Genomic DNA, 14,615 nt, shown 5'->3' on the forward strand with positions numbered 1-14,615 from the left:
TATATATATATATATGCTTTGTCACAAATGGTATGTATTCGGTATCAGTCAAACTATTACATAGATGATAGATTGTATCAAATACGTTATCTCACTAGCCATTTATATGTATTTCGTATCATACTAGTGGATGACCACCTAATAAGAAACTAACTATTAGGCACTTCAGCTTTCTTTGTATTACTTAACTGTTTTAATTTTATTTCACTACAGTCAGCCCAATGTTTGAGTGGGTTTTCAGCCCGGCGTATAATGCATATTGTGATATTGTAGCATTTCTCAAGATTTTAAAATGAACCTGAATGCCCAGGTGTTTGGCCATGTCAAACAACAGGTTAGATTTGAATGTTCCATTTGGGAAAAATTCTTACAGTTAATGTACTGCTCCTTAAACACAACCTTCATAATTTTACATACGATATACACAATTTTTTGAGCATGTTCACACTTATTATTATTATTATTATTATTATTATTACAGTAAATTTCACTAACATATCCTGAGATTTAAGTTAATACCAATCAAGTCTAAGACATTTTAAAATTGACTAATTTCTTTCCTAAAAACAATTTAATTCCTAACTCTGTTAGCCTTCCGTTACTCAGCTCTCTCTCTCTCTCTCTCTCTCCTACGACTTTGTTTCTCTCTGGCCTCATTTCTCTCTCTCGCTCCTCTCTCTCTCTAACCCGACCCACTCTCCTCTCTCTAACTCACCTTTAATTGTCTCTTTATACTCTCAAGCAACGGCATTGGTGGGGTGGGTTTGTTGCGTGGGTTTTGGAGTTTTTTATTTGGTTTTTGTGGTCGGTGGTGGTTTTTGATGGTGATGGTAGGTTCCGATCTAGGGTTGATTTGTAGTGGGGGTGGTTGTGAGTTCCAATGTGGTGATGGGCTCACTATGGGTTTTTTGGATTTGGGTTTTGTTGCTATGGGTTTGGCTAGGTTTTGTGGCTAGCGGTGGTTTTCGCTGGTGGTAGTGTGTTCCAATTTGGGGTGGATTTGTAGTGAGAATGGTGGTGGATTATGATGTGGTGGTGGGTTTACTATGGGTTTTTTGGATTTGGGTTTTGATGGAGGATTTGCGTGGGTAAAATTGGGTTGTTAGCATGGGCGGCACTAGCTATAGCCCAAAGGGTTCAAATGAACCCCCTTGACTTGGCAAAAAAGAATATATAAAATTTTTATTTTTATTTTGACCCTCTAAAATAAAAAATTGAACACTCTGACCCTAATTTTTTTAAGCACATCTAAAATAACCTTAAATATGATCCTCTTACCAATATCTTGGCATTTAAAAGGGGGGGGGGAATTACAACTTGCCCACTTGTGGTTTGACTGAAATTTAAGTTGCTTATCTGTGGTTTGAAATTTGACACTTTATCCACCTGAGATTTGACCAAAATTTAAGTTGCCCACTTGTGGTTTGATATTCCATGATACAAGTGTTCCGTTGGAGCAAAATTACATATTTAGCTCTATTTTTAACAGATGTAGGTTATAGAAATCTAACTGAGCTAATCTTAGGTGGGTAAAGTCTCAAATTTCAAATCACAGGAAGGCAACTTAAATTTCAGTCAAATCACAGGTGGGTAAATTGTAATTTGTCCCCAAAAAAGAGCCCAACAACAAGCCAATTTAATCTAAAACCTTGAAAATAAAAATTAGTTGTTGAATCAAAAGTGCTTTTAATTTGTTATTTATTGAGTGGGGACTGGGGATGTGAGACTGGCCAAGAATGATTGAGTGAAGAAAAAAAAAAATGCTAACACAACAAAAGTTTTCTTAATATCTATTTAGAAACAGTTTATCTAATTTTGTACTAAAAGTATAAAATAAGTAGGAACTCACATGAGACCCACAAATAATAGGAAAAAATATGAAGTAATAAGTTGACTTATAATCAAGACTTAACACACTTAATACAATTACAAAGAACAATAGTTGTCAAAGTTGAGTTGACTTGTTAAATAAAAAAATTGTAAAGGGTTAAAACAAATTAATAGATAAAAGAATTCTAAGAAATAATAATTAAAGTTCACTTAGCAAAAATAATAATATTTTTATTGTATTTAAAAATAATAAATTGTTAGAAATACTCAATGAATATTATTGTATTTCTTAAATAATAAAATATACATGAGTGCCTTTATATAGGAGGCAAAGTGTGTAATACAAGTATGTGTACTATACAAGTAAACAAGGTAGGCCTAAAGCCCACAACCTATTACACATTAATAGCCCCCCCCCTCAAACTCAAGGTAGGTGTGAGACCAACTTGAGATTGTCAACCAAAGCACTAAGGCATCCCTTAGGATTTGACTTGGTGAAGATAATTGCAAGTTGATTTTTAGATGAAACCGAGAACAGCTTGAGAGCACCATAGACAAGGTGATAACGGATAAAATGACAATCGATCTCGATGTGTTTAGTTCGTTCATGCAAGGCATCATTGTGAGCAATATGAATGGCACTTTGGTTGTCATAATAAAGAGGAGTAGCAAAAGATGTGGACACACCTAAGTCCTTAAGAAGCCATCGTAGCCAAAAGAGCTTAGATGTGGAATCAACAAGGGCACGATATTTTGCTTCAGTACTGGAACGGGCTACAAGGGTTTGTTTCTTGCTTTGCTAAGAAACCAGAGAAGAAAAAAAAGAAAGCAATAATCATTGGTGGACCTACAATTAGTGGGATCTTCTACTTAATCAGCATCAGTGAATGCACAGAGAACAAGAAGAGACTAAGCAGAGTAGAAAAGGCCATGGAAGAGAGTGCCTTTCAAGTATCGAGGATTGCGCAGAACAGCAACATAGTGAGTAAATCGTGGAGTAGACAAACACTGGCTCACCTAATGAACAACATAAGAAATGTCTGGACAAGTGACAGTGAGATAAACTAAGCTGCCAACCAAGTGTCTATAAAAAGAGGGATTAGACAATGGTTTCTCCCCTGAGGGAGTCAGATGCGCATTAACTTTAACTGGAGTGTTAACAGTCTTGCTATCAGTGAGTCCAGCTCGAGACAAAAGTTCAGAAGCATACTTGGCTTGAGTAATATAAAGTCCATCTGTAGAATGAGTGATTTCAAAACCCAAGAAGTAGATAAGATGTCCAAGATCTTTCATCTCAAACTGCTGACTGAAAAAATCCTTGAGTTCTTGAATACCACTGAGGTCATCACCAGTTATGATCATATCATCCACATATAGGAGAAGCAAAATAGTGCCTTTGTCGGTGCGACTAAAAAAATAAGGCAGAATCATAATGACTGGCAATATAACCTAAGCGAGAGATGTTAGAGCTAAACATGGCAAACCAAGCTCGTGGAGCTTGTTTAAGGCCATAAAGTGCATATCGAAGGTGACAAATCTTGTTCGATTCAATAGAGAGACTAGAAGAAGGTTGCATATAAAGTTCTTCACTTAAATTCCCATTAAGGAATGCATTTTTGACATCCATTTGAAAAATGTCTCATTTACTAGCAGCAACAACAGCTAAGAGAGCACGAACAAATGAGATTTGAGCAATCGAAGTAAAGGTTTCTTCATAATCAATCTCATACTCCTGTGTAAAACTTTTGCAACGAGACGAGCTTTATATCGCTCAATGGACCCACAAAGTGAGCTTTGATCTTGTAAATCCACTTACAACCAACCACAGATTTCCAAGAGATGAGAGTCACTAAATCCCAAGTACGGTTTTTATATAATGCATCAAATTCCTCTTTCATTGCAATTTGCCATAAAGGGTCAGTGGAAACTTCACGATAGGTGTGAGGCTCGTATAGTGTAGCAAGGGCAATGTAACAATGATAGTCAAGTAAATATGCAGGAATGGATCTTATCTGAGTTGAGTGACGAGGTCAAATGTCTTGTGCAAGATCTTCAAGTGGAATAGGTGCAGGAGCAGGGGACCCAAGCTTAAGTTGGGTGGCTCATCTTCCACCTATTCATTAGAGAGTGATCTAGGAGAGGCATAAAAAATATCTGGTGGTTGAACAAAGAAATCTATAGGAGGATTAGGAGCAACTATAGAAGGAATATGTGGCTTATCTGGACAAATATCTAAGATAGAGGAGGTAGATAGGGAGGCATGGAAGTGAGAGAGCTCAACAAAGGAGCGATGTTCCTAAAAAACAACATTGCAAGAGATACAAAGACGATGAGAGACAGGATCATAACACCGATACCCCTTTTGAGTTTCGCTATAGCCAAGAAAACAACAAAGTCTAGACCGAGGCTCAAGTTTGCTACGTTCATGAGGCTGAAGAATAATAAAATAGGCAGAACCGAAGGAGTGAAGGTGGTGATAGTCTAGAAGTGACCAAAAAATGCGTTCATATGGAGTTTGATTTTGGATAACAGGACTGAGAATGTGATTAATAGTATGAACAATATGAAGAGCAGCTTCTCCTAAAAAGGAGCAGGAACTTTGGCAGAGATAAGGAGAGCATGAACAGTGTTAAGAATATGACGAAATTTCCGTTTGGCTCTACCATTTTGCTTAGAGGTACCTGAACAAATTAGTTAACAAATAGTGCAATAGGAATTCAAAATAGCTTGGAAAGCATATTAAGTGTATTCAAGAGCATTATTAGATCGAAAAATTTTGATTCGTTTGGAAAATTAAGTTTCAACCATTTTTGTAAAATTAGAATATACTTGTAATAATTCAGAACAATGTTTCATATGAAAAATCCAGCTATAGCGAGAATAATAATTAACAAAGATAACAAAATAACAAGATCCATCAATACTAGAGAGAGAGGAAGACCCTCAGACATTAAAATGAATTATGTCAAAGATATTAATGGACATTGATTCACTAGTATTGAAAGGAAAAACTGATTGTTTTCCTAATTGACATGAAACACAATCAAAATTTTTTATGGATACTAAACTTAACAAACCTCTAAAATCCAAGTGTTGTACCTGAGAGGAAGATGCGCGACTAAGTCGGGCATGCCAAAGGGCAAGGAAATGAATAGAAGAAACTGCAACAGTTGTAGCAGCAACAGAAACAAGAGCAACAAATGGAAGACGAAGGTTGTCCACGGGAGACATATGCCTAACTTTGGGACCGGTCCCAAACTCCTATCTCGTCCTCGAATCCTGCATAATACACCCAAAATAATCAAAGGTAATGCGATAACCCAACTCAGCTAATTGTCCCACAAAAAATAAATTGTAAAAAATGTTAAAAACATTAAAGACCCTAGGAACTGAGAGGTTGGAGGACGAGATAGAACCTATATTATGACCAAACATTGTGGAACCATTAGTTGTGCAAATATTAAGAGGGTGTGATGCAGGTTCAAATTGAGAAAATACGGATGAGTTAGGTGTCATGTGATTGCAACAAGCAGAATTCATAAGCCAAGAGGAAGGAGACATACTAGATGAAACAGAGAGAAAAGAGGAATAAGATGCATTACCAACCATGCGAATGGTATTAGCAATGATGTTTTGAAGGTAAATTGTGGAAATGGTGATAGTGGATCCAGAAGACTTGGACTTTGCGAGGACGGAAGCCATTAGTTGAATACTCTCAGTGTTAGCAATAGTAGCAGCAAAAATGGAAACAACTGATTTGTTGCGTTGATAACAAGTCTCAATATTATGGCCAAGACGTTTGCAAAAATTGCAAAAACGTTTGTAAGATGGAGTGCAAAAATGAAATTGTACAGGGCTGGGCTCTAGGCCCTGCGCGCCTTGGGCCCAAGCCTCGCAATACATTATATGACCCTATCCCCATTTCGGATCTTTAGCCTCAGTCCAGACGCCTTAGGGCCCAACCTGGGCCTAAGAGCTGAAATGAGATTGCGCCATCCTAGATACCCAAAGCAGGCCCCTCCTGATCATCTCTAACCTAGTCGGAGGTGCTATTGCTTGGAGACACCCTGTACTTGGCCGCCCAGTAGTGCCTTCTGGAATATCTCTGCCGAGCGAGCTTTCGGAGGTGAGAATCAGTTCCAATGCCATTACCACCTCTCCTAACGGAACATCCACTTAGAGATGATGGAATTGGACCCCTACTCACACTAGTAAGGGGGAGTAATCATAACATCTCCACTTATCCTAGCCTATAAATAGGAGAAAAGAAGGAGGAAGAGGGGTTGGCAATTCTGGGGAGAACACAAAGAGAAAAGAGTGACTATTTCAAGAAAAGTATGAGTGACTTTGTGCTAGAGAGAAAGGCTTGCAAAATATAGAGTGAGTGGCTGGGTCCTCAGGCGAAGGACCACCCATAGTAGGAAATCCAAAGCCCACAATACAAATAGATTGTAAGCCTAAAAATAGGTCTAGCCCGTTAACTATATTTTTGGCACGCACAATTGGTGTCGTCTATGGGAATCTCCTACATAGCTGTGGTTCTGCCGAGACTCACATAGGGAAAATGTCCGAAGATCAGTTAGGCAGTTATACTGAAAGTGGTTCTCAGAGATCGTCATGGGGATTTACTTGGCGAGAAAGGAGGCAAAAAAGGCGCGAAGACAGGCAGCGTGAGTAGAAGGAAGAGCGACCTGACCTTAGAGAAGGATCATTTCAAACGCATCAGACATTGTCGGGTGCTTCAGGGCATCCTCGTTTCAACGAAAAGGACAAGGAGCTCGAACGTTTGCGTAGGCTAGTGAGGGATTTAGAGTTGGAAGCAAGAGGTAGGTTTCGAAGAAGGGACGACGAGGAGCGTGAGGAAGCGTCGGCTAGCGTGGGAGGTTGCCATAGAGCAGACTCCTACCAATCCGGTTCCCATCGACAGCGAGAGTGTTCGCGGGAGTATGTAGACTGGGACTCAATTTCCCCAAAAGGTCAATGGCCCCAGAATGCCGCTATGGACGCTATGAGCCGAGCATTACACAGAGCTGCTCGTTCGCCGTTCTTAGGGGACATTGAACGGGCACCCATGCCGGGTACATTTGCGCGGCCTCTATTCAATTCTTATGACGGGAAAACAGACCCAGTAAAACATGTAAGTCATTATATCCAGATGATGTCTTTGCATACTCATAACAATGCATTAATGTGCAAGGTATTTCCTTTGAGTCCTGGACCCACCGCCTTGAGATGGTTCAACGGATTAAGGAAAGGCTCAATTCACAGTTTTGCCGAGCTGATTCAAGAGTTTGGTGTCCGGTTCATGACATGCAACCAAGTTCTGCAACCCGTGGATGCATTACTATTGATGAAAATGAGGGCAGGGGAAACCCTCCACAGCTATGCTAACCAATATTGGGAGCTGTATAACAAAATTGGAGGGGGCAATGAAAAAATTGCAGCGAGTACCTTTCGGTTGGGATTTCCCAAGAATTCTGAACTACGAGACTCATTGACAAGGAGGCCACCCAAGGATATGAGGCAGTTGATAAGGCGCATTGAAGAATACAAGAGGTTAAAGGATGACCACCAGCAGAACAAGGGCAAAGCTTCGATCGTAAGTCAGCCTCGGCAGAGGGGCTTTCAATCAAGGCTCCGAAGGGATTTGAGGATTCGGGAGTCGGGCACACAGGTTAGGGAGGTAAACGTGACGTTCAAAGAGCCGGTGCACAAAATTGTAGATTGAATAAAAAGTGAGTCATACTTTTGATGGCCGAATAAGATGGGAGGTGACCCATCGAGGAGAAACTGAAACCTATACTGTACTTACCATAAAGACAGGGGGCATACCACCGAACAATGCAGAGCGCTGAAAGACCATCTTGAGCAGCTAGTGATAGGGTACTTGATAGAGTTTGTGGTAGACCCAAGGAATCAAGACGTTGAATAGGGGGCTCGGCCTCAAGGAAACCCTTTCCCACCCTCATTGGGAGTGATAGAGGTCATCCATGCCGCTTCAAGGGGTATCGTGGTGTCCAGAAGGAAAGGGGTATTAACTGTGGTGTTAGCAAAAGGTTGCCCGGAAAAAAACCCTCTGAGAAGAAGTTAAAGCTCACTCGGGAGCCTATTGCCTTCAATGATGATGATCTCAAAGGAACGATCCAGCCACACGACAATGCTTTAGTGGTCACCACCCGGATAAATGGCTTCATAGTGATGAGGGTATTAATAGACCAAGGGAGTGGTGCTGAAGTGATGTATCTCGACCTATTCAGGGGGCTTGGGTTGAAAAACAAGGATCTCACTAAATACGACACACCCTTAGTGGGGTTCGATGGCTAGATGGTGATCCTAGAGGGGCAGATTTCACTTCCTGTGAATATGGAGGGCAAGTAGGTAACGGTGACATTCATAATGGTCGCCTCATTTTCGCCATATATGGCAATTCTTTAAAGGCCATGGATTCATGCAATGGGGGCAATTCCATCCACCCTGCATGTGAAAGTCAAATTCTGCACCAAGCAGGGTATTACCATAATAAAGGGAAGTTAGCAAATGGCCAAGCAGTGCTTGGTGGCCGCTGTTAACCGAGAAATCAAATAGAAGGAGCTAGCCGAAGAAGTTCCATAATAGCAATTACAGGGGCCCGAGGAGGACATGGGAGCTTGTGGTGCCAAGGAACTAATAAAGGTAAGGATACTGCCAGACAATGATAAAAGATTCCAAAAAGGAGCAAGTATGAAGGATGAGGATAGGGCGGGGATGCTACTATTCTTTGTACAGAATGTAGATGTGTTTGCTTAGAGCCCGTACGAAGTACTCGGGGTAGACTTTGAATTCATAATTTACAAGCTCAATTTGGACCAATTATTCCCCCCAAAGAAGCAGAAGCCGAGGAGATCGGCTAGGGAGCACGTCGAAGCCGTTAAGCAAGAGGTTAAGAGGTTAAAGGAGGCAGGGGCAATAAAGGAGGTTTTCTTTCGGAGTGGCTAGCGAATACTGTAGTGGTGAAGAAGAAGAACGCCAAATGGAGGGTTTGTGTCGATTTTACTGACTTAAACCGAGCATGCTCTAAAGACCCATTCCCCATGTCGAAGATCAATCAGTTAGTGGATTCCATATACGGCCACTCGAGAATGAGCTTTTTGGATGCTTTTCAGGGTTACCATCAAATTGTCCTAGCAGCTGAGGACCAGGAGAAGGCGACATTCATTTCCCCTTATGCTAATTACCATTATACCATAATGCCATTTGGGCTAAAGAATGCTGGAGCCACTTATCAACGGATGATGACGAGAATGTTCAGAGATAAGATTGGGCATACAGTTGAGGTGTACATTGACGATATGGTGGTAAAAAGCAAACGGAAGACACAGCATATTGATGATCTCAAAGAGGTGTTCGAAGTACTCCGAAAACACAAGTTGCGCCTCAATGCTGACAAGTGTGCTTTCGAAGTGGGGGCTGGCAAGTTCCTTGGGTATTTGATCAGTAACCGAGGGATAGAAGTCAACCCTGATCTGATTAAAGCCGTGAAGCACCTCAAGTCATCAAGCAACCCAAAGAAAGTCCAGGTATTGACCAGCATGTTAGCTGCACTTAACCAATTCTTTTCCAAGTTTGCCGATCAGTGTCGTCCATTTTACCAACTTTTGAAGAAGTAGAAGGGATTCTAGTGGAACGAGGATTGTGAAAAAGCTTTCTAGGACCTGAAGGAATATCTAGTATGAGCTCCCATGCTAACAACACCGAAACATGGCGAAGAATTATTCATGTACCTCTCGGTATACGAACACATCGTGAGTGCTGTGCTTTTAAAGGATCGGGGAGTACAACAGCCAATACATTATGTCAGCAAGACCTTGGTGGATATCGAGACGAGGTACTTTCCTCTGGAGAAGTTAGTCTTAATACTAGTGCATGCCACGAGGAAGTTACCCCATTACTTTTAGGCCCACACCATCTATGTACTAATCGAATATCCACTTCAGTCGTTGCTGAAGAGATCAAATTTTACGAGCAGAGTAGCTAAGTAGGGGACCCTGCTAGGCTCCTTTGGTATTAGATATAGACTAAGAAGTTTGATGAAAGGTCAGGTTCTAGCCGATTTTGTGGCGGAGTTATCCTCGAGGAAGGAAGCGGAAGTGGTTTGTCATGTGGAGGTTCACCCGTGGAAGGTCTTTGTGGACGGTTCATGATGCGAACCTCAATCGACACGCTTTGAGACCCAACAAAAATATTGGAATATTTAACCCAGGAAAGCTAAAAACCAGATTTATGATAGAAACCCTGACCCAACATTTATAATCGAAACGTGAACCAAAGGTATAAGTTGACCTTGACCCAATGATTATAAAGAATCACGAACCAAAGGTATAAAGTTTGAATGCCACAAGGAAGAATCCTTGATAAGTTCACAATTCTTGAAGAACCAAAAGAGAGCAAAGCCTCACCTTTTCTGATTTCTATTCAATAATATTCTATGAAAAACGTTTACAGACTTAAGGGCCTATTTAAGGGCTCCATAAAACTTGACAGACAAGAAAATATATTCTAAAATAACTCCAAATTGATACCTTACCATATCTAGAATCAAATTTGACCTAAAAAACATTAAATGCACCTAAAAACAGGGAAATAAATCACCTAAACCTAAAATAACGTTTTTTACATAAAAATACCAAAATTAATAAATTACAATAATTAAACAATAAATTGTGTCCTACATCAGTGCATCTAACGCCATGGGAGCTGGAGCTAGAATTGTCATCATTACCCCAGAAGGCATAAGACTGGAGCATTCTTTCAAGTTGGGCTTTAGGGCTTCTAACAACAAGGTCGAGTATGAAGCTCTGCTTGCCGGGTTAAGAGCCGTATTAGATTTGGGTGCTCAGGAGGTGAAGATCTACTCGGATTCCCGATTAGTAGTTAATTAGGTACAAGGTAGTTTTGAGACCAAGGATCCTCAGATGATGGAGTACTTGCAGCTGGTGAAACAGATTATGAATCAGTTTCTGAAAGTAAAGGTGTTTCAAGTGGCTAGGGGGGAGAATCAGCATGCTGACTCTTTAGCCACTTTGGCATCATCATTAACCGAAGAGGTACCTCGATTAATCAAAGTGGAGCTAGTAGTTGAACTGAGTATTAATGTAAGGGTAGGCATCTCGTTGATAACGGGGACCGAACCGTGTTGGATGGATCCGATCATCGACTTCCTAGCTGAGGATCGAGTGCCGGCTAATGAAAAGGAAGCAGAAAGAATACGCCAGCCAGCTGCTTGGTACTGGTTATCAGCCAATCATAAGTTGTACCGAAGGTCTTTTGAGGGGCTTTACCTACAATGTTTGCACCCTAGCAAGATTGAAGAACTCCTGACCGAGCTACATGAGGGAGTGTGCGGCAATCACGTGGGGGGACGTTCGTTAGCCCATCGAGCAATGACTCAGGGATTTTGGTGGTCGGGAATGCAAAAGGATGCTGCCGAATATGCACGAAAGTGTGAGTAGTGTTAGAAGCACGCCCCGATGATCCACTAGCCAGCGGGGAGCCTAAATCCTGTCAGTAGTCCGTGGTCATTTGCACAGTGGGGGCTAGGTATTGTCGGTCCATTCTCTCGAGCTACGGGAAACCGAAGGTTTGTTTTAGTGACCGTGGATTATTTCACCAAGTGGGTAGAGGCAGAGGCGTTGGCTAACATCTGGGATGTGGATGTTAAGAAATCTGTATGGAGAAACATAGTAACAAGGTTCGGGGTGCCAGAATCTCTCATATCAAATAATGGGCTACATTTTGACAGCAAGGCTTTCTGCGAGTTTGTAGCAACCTCGGCATCAGGAACAGGTACTCTACTCTGGCATACCCGCAGAGTAATGGCCAAGCGGAGGCCACCATCAAAGCCATTGTGAACGGATCAAAGAAGAGATTAGATAGTGTTAAGGGCAAGTGGATCGAAGAACTGCCCAATGTTCTGTGGGCATACCGAATAACACCGAGAAGGTCCATGGGAGAGACTCCATTTTCTCTAACATATGGAGCAGAGGTAGTCATACTGGCCGAGGTAAATTTGTACAGTGCCCAGGTTTCGAGGTTCTCTCCAGCCGAGAATGTGGAATTGATGGTAAGACAGTTGAACATGTTGGAAGAGCACCGGGAGTCGGCAACCATACGGTTGGCAGAATACCAGCAAAAGCTTGCTCGAAGATACAATAGAAACGTTAGGAGAAGGGAGTTTAGCGTTGGGGATACTTCAGAAGGCAGTAGAGAACACCCGAGATGTCAGTGCAGGAAAGCTAGCACCGACCTGGGAGGGACTATATAGAGTAAATACCATAGTTGGCGCGGGGGCATACTATTTGGAAGACTTGGACGAAAGACCACTCCCTCGGCCATGGAAGGCTCACAATTTGAAGAAGTTTTACCACTAACTATCAGTGTGTAGAAATATGGGTCAAGTATAAAATTTTATATGTAAAATATTAATTAATACTAGGATGATGCTTACACATGTAGGTATTTGTACCCATAACTCCATTGTTATTAACTTATTAGCCCCGGTCAACAAACCTTAAGAGAACTAAAGACTAATTATTCTAAGGACAAAAACTTGCTTCTCGGTTCGATCCTAATCACCAAGTAGGTGGAAACCTTATATCACACCATCCTAAGGACAGAAACCTGCTTCTCGGTTCGATCCTAATCACCGAGCAGGTGGAAACCTTATATCAAGTTGTTCTAAGGACGGAAACCTGCTTCTCGATTCGATCCTAATCACCGAGCAGGTGGAAACCTTAAATCAAAATGTTTAAGGACAGAAAGTAAACTTTAATTTGAATAACCAGTCATTAAAAAATGAGAAAGTAAGGTATGGTGAGTAAGTTGACAACCACAATCATTTATAAATTCAGCAATTATTTATAAACATGGATGAAAAAGGATTCCAGACACCATTTTGGAATGACTAAGTAAACTAAAAATTAAACCATTGTTATGTCACCACAACCTGGTAACCATAGGTAAACCATTTAGAAACAAAAATAAAAATAACATGTAAATGATTAAAAAGCTTTCACGATTGCACGATAGGGTTAGTGACTGATGAGCCCTGTGCGATGACGGATGGCTGAGCGACAAAGGCAGGCAGAGTTGCAGTGTCCCCGGCAGTCTGAACTCCAGGAGTACTGGTAACTTCCAGGTCGATGGCCTCTACGTGGGAATCAATTTCCTGCACCAACTCCCTCATGCTAGGGGTGTCCTCGTCACTAGCATCAGTAAGGTTATAAACGGGCGAAGGCTCGAGGATTGGTATCTGCTCAGCGTTCCTTAATGGAGGATCGTCCAACACCCCCAAGGCTTGGAGAGTAGCCATCCAGCCCTCTTGGAAGCCGAGCTTCTGCACATCGTGGACAACCGGCTCGGCAGAATTCTCAACGTCCGTGAAGCCGTCATTGTACCATTTATCTTCTTATGATCCCAAGGCCGCCTTCAGGTCTGCTATCTCGTCCACCTGTGAAAGGTTGAGACTCACCGATTCCACCAGCCTGAGCTCTGTGCTACCCAGCTTTATGTCTAGCGCAGCTAGCCTCTGCTCTGCCAAGTCCCGGGACTTCTCGGAATCGGCAGCCCTCTTCTTTGTGGCCGCAGTAGCCTCACCCTTATCCTTCGTTGTAGCCACAACAACATCTTTCAACGCCTTTTCCTGGTCAACATCCTTCGCCACCTCCTTTAGCCGTTCATCCATTATATGGGTCAATTGCACAACCTGAGATCACAGAAGCACCCCGGGAACTTAAGCTAAGTAAAAATGTAAGTTAGCTCAAAAAAAGACGGATGAGGAATGTTACCACTATAACGTGCCATTGCAACCAAGTAGTCAAAGACTCGTTAGCGGCCTCCGCATAGAAACGTACGTCTTTGAGCAAAATGAGACTATGGGTCAGACTCTGGGCAACCCGGCCTCCCTTTCCTTGGGCCCAAGTCCTGATGCTGGCTGTGGTGGGAAAAGGCTCACTCCCCAGCTTGAAGACGGGCTGATAGCTTACTGCCAGGCAGGAGGAAGATGCCACATTTGACCCTAACTGAGTGACTGGCAGGGTGGCACCACTAGGCTCCCGTATATTCCACCCGTTGGCCTAGTTGGAGGAGTTTTAGGCGGAGCATCTCCTAAGCCCCTAGATGGTTGGTCGGTTGTTCGCTGCCTTTTTCGGGAGCGGGCAAGAGCGCGGGCAAGAGTCTGACTTCTTACTAGAGATGGTCGTTGTTGCCCCAGCGGATAGGCGTCAGGCACAAACTGAGGCAGGCCCATCTTCTGCTTGACCACCATTTCGTTATCCTCTTGATCGGCTTCTGCTTTCGAGGAATTCACAAACTCAGCTGCTGCTGGTTCGACTACTCTTCAACGGGAACATGAACTCTACGGTTTTGAGACACAAGTTTAGTCGAGGCGTCCCTCACCGTTGCTAGATCTTCTGCTGTGGTATACTTGGGGCCGAGGTCCCAAGCTTCACCAACTGTCAAGGAGGGCGGAAGAAAATTGGCATGCCAAACGTCGATATATGACAACAATGGGCTATCCACCAACAAAGCTAGCTCGAAGGGCTGCCAGGTAGTATAAACAAGATTGCAGCCGAGAATAAGGTGCGATACCCAGAGCTGCCCGTTGAAGTGCACAAATATTTCAGACCTGAGTATGAAATTCAGGTCTCTCACATGCATTACTCTAGGGTCAGGCTTAAACCTTTTGCTTTCTGCATCAAAATAATGCAAAAGCTGGTTAGTGCCTATTTGAGCAAAACAATCACGGGTAA

The 14,615-nt window shown here is 42.3% G+C and overlaps 1 protein-coding gene across 1 annotated transcript; it reads left to right on the plus strand.

Annotated features, from left to right (window-relative positions):
* The first annotated feature begins 10,784 nt into the window (after positions 1-10,784).
* Positions 10,785-12,130, plus strand: LOC142628929 (uncharacterized). Its single transcript, XM_075802954.1, has 3 exons — positions 10,785-11,310; positions 11,407-11,534; positions 11,609-12,130. Exons 1-3 carry the CDS (start codon positions 10,785-10,787, stop codon positions 12,128-12,130), a joined length of 1,176 nt encoding a protein of 391 aa, XP_075659069.1.
* Positions 12,131-14,615: the final 2,485 nt, after the last annotated feature.

This window comes from Castanea sativa, chromosome 3 (genome assembly GCF_040712315.1).
Source record: "Castanea sativa cultivar Marrone di Chiusa Pesio chromosome 3, ASM4071231v1".
Classification (NCBI taxonomy): Eukaryota; Viridiplantae; Streptophyta; class Magnoliopsida; order Fagales; family Fagaceae; genus Castanea; species Castanea sativa.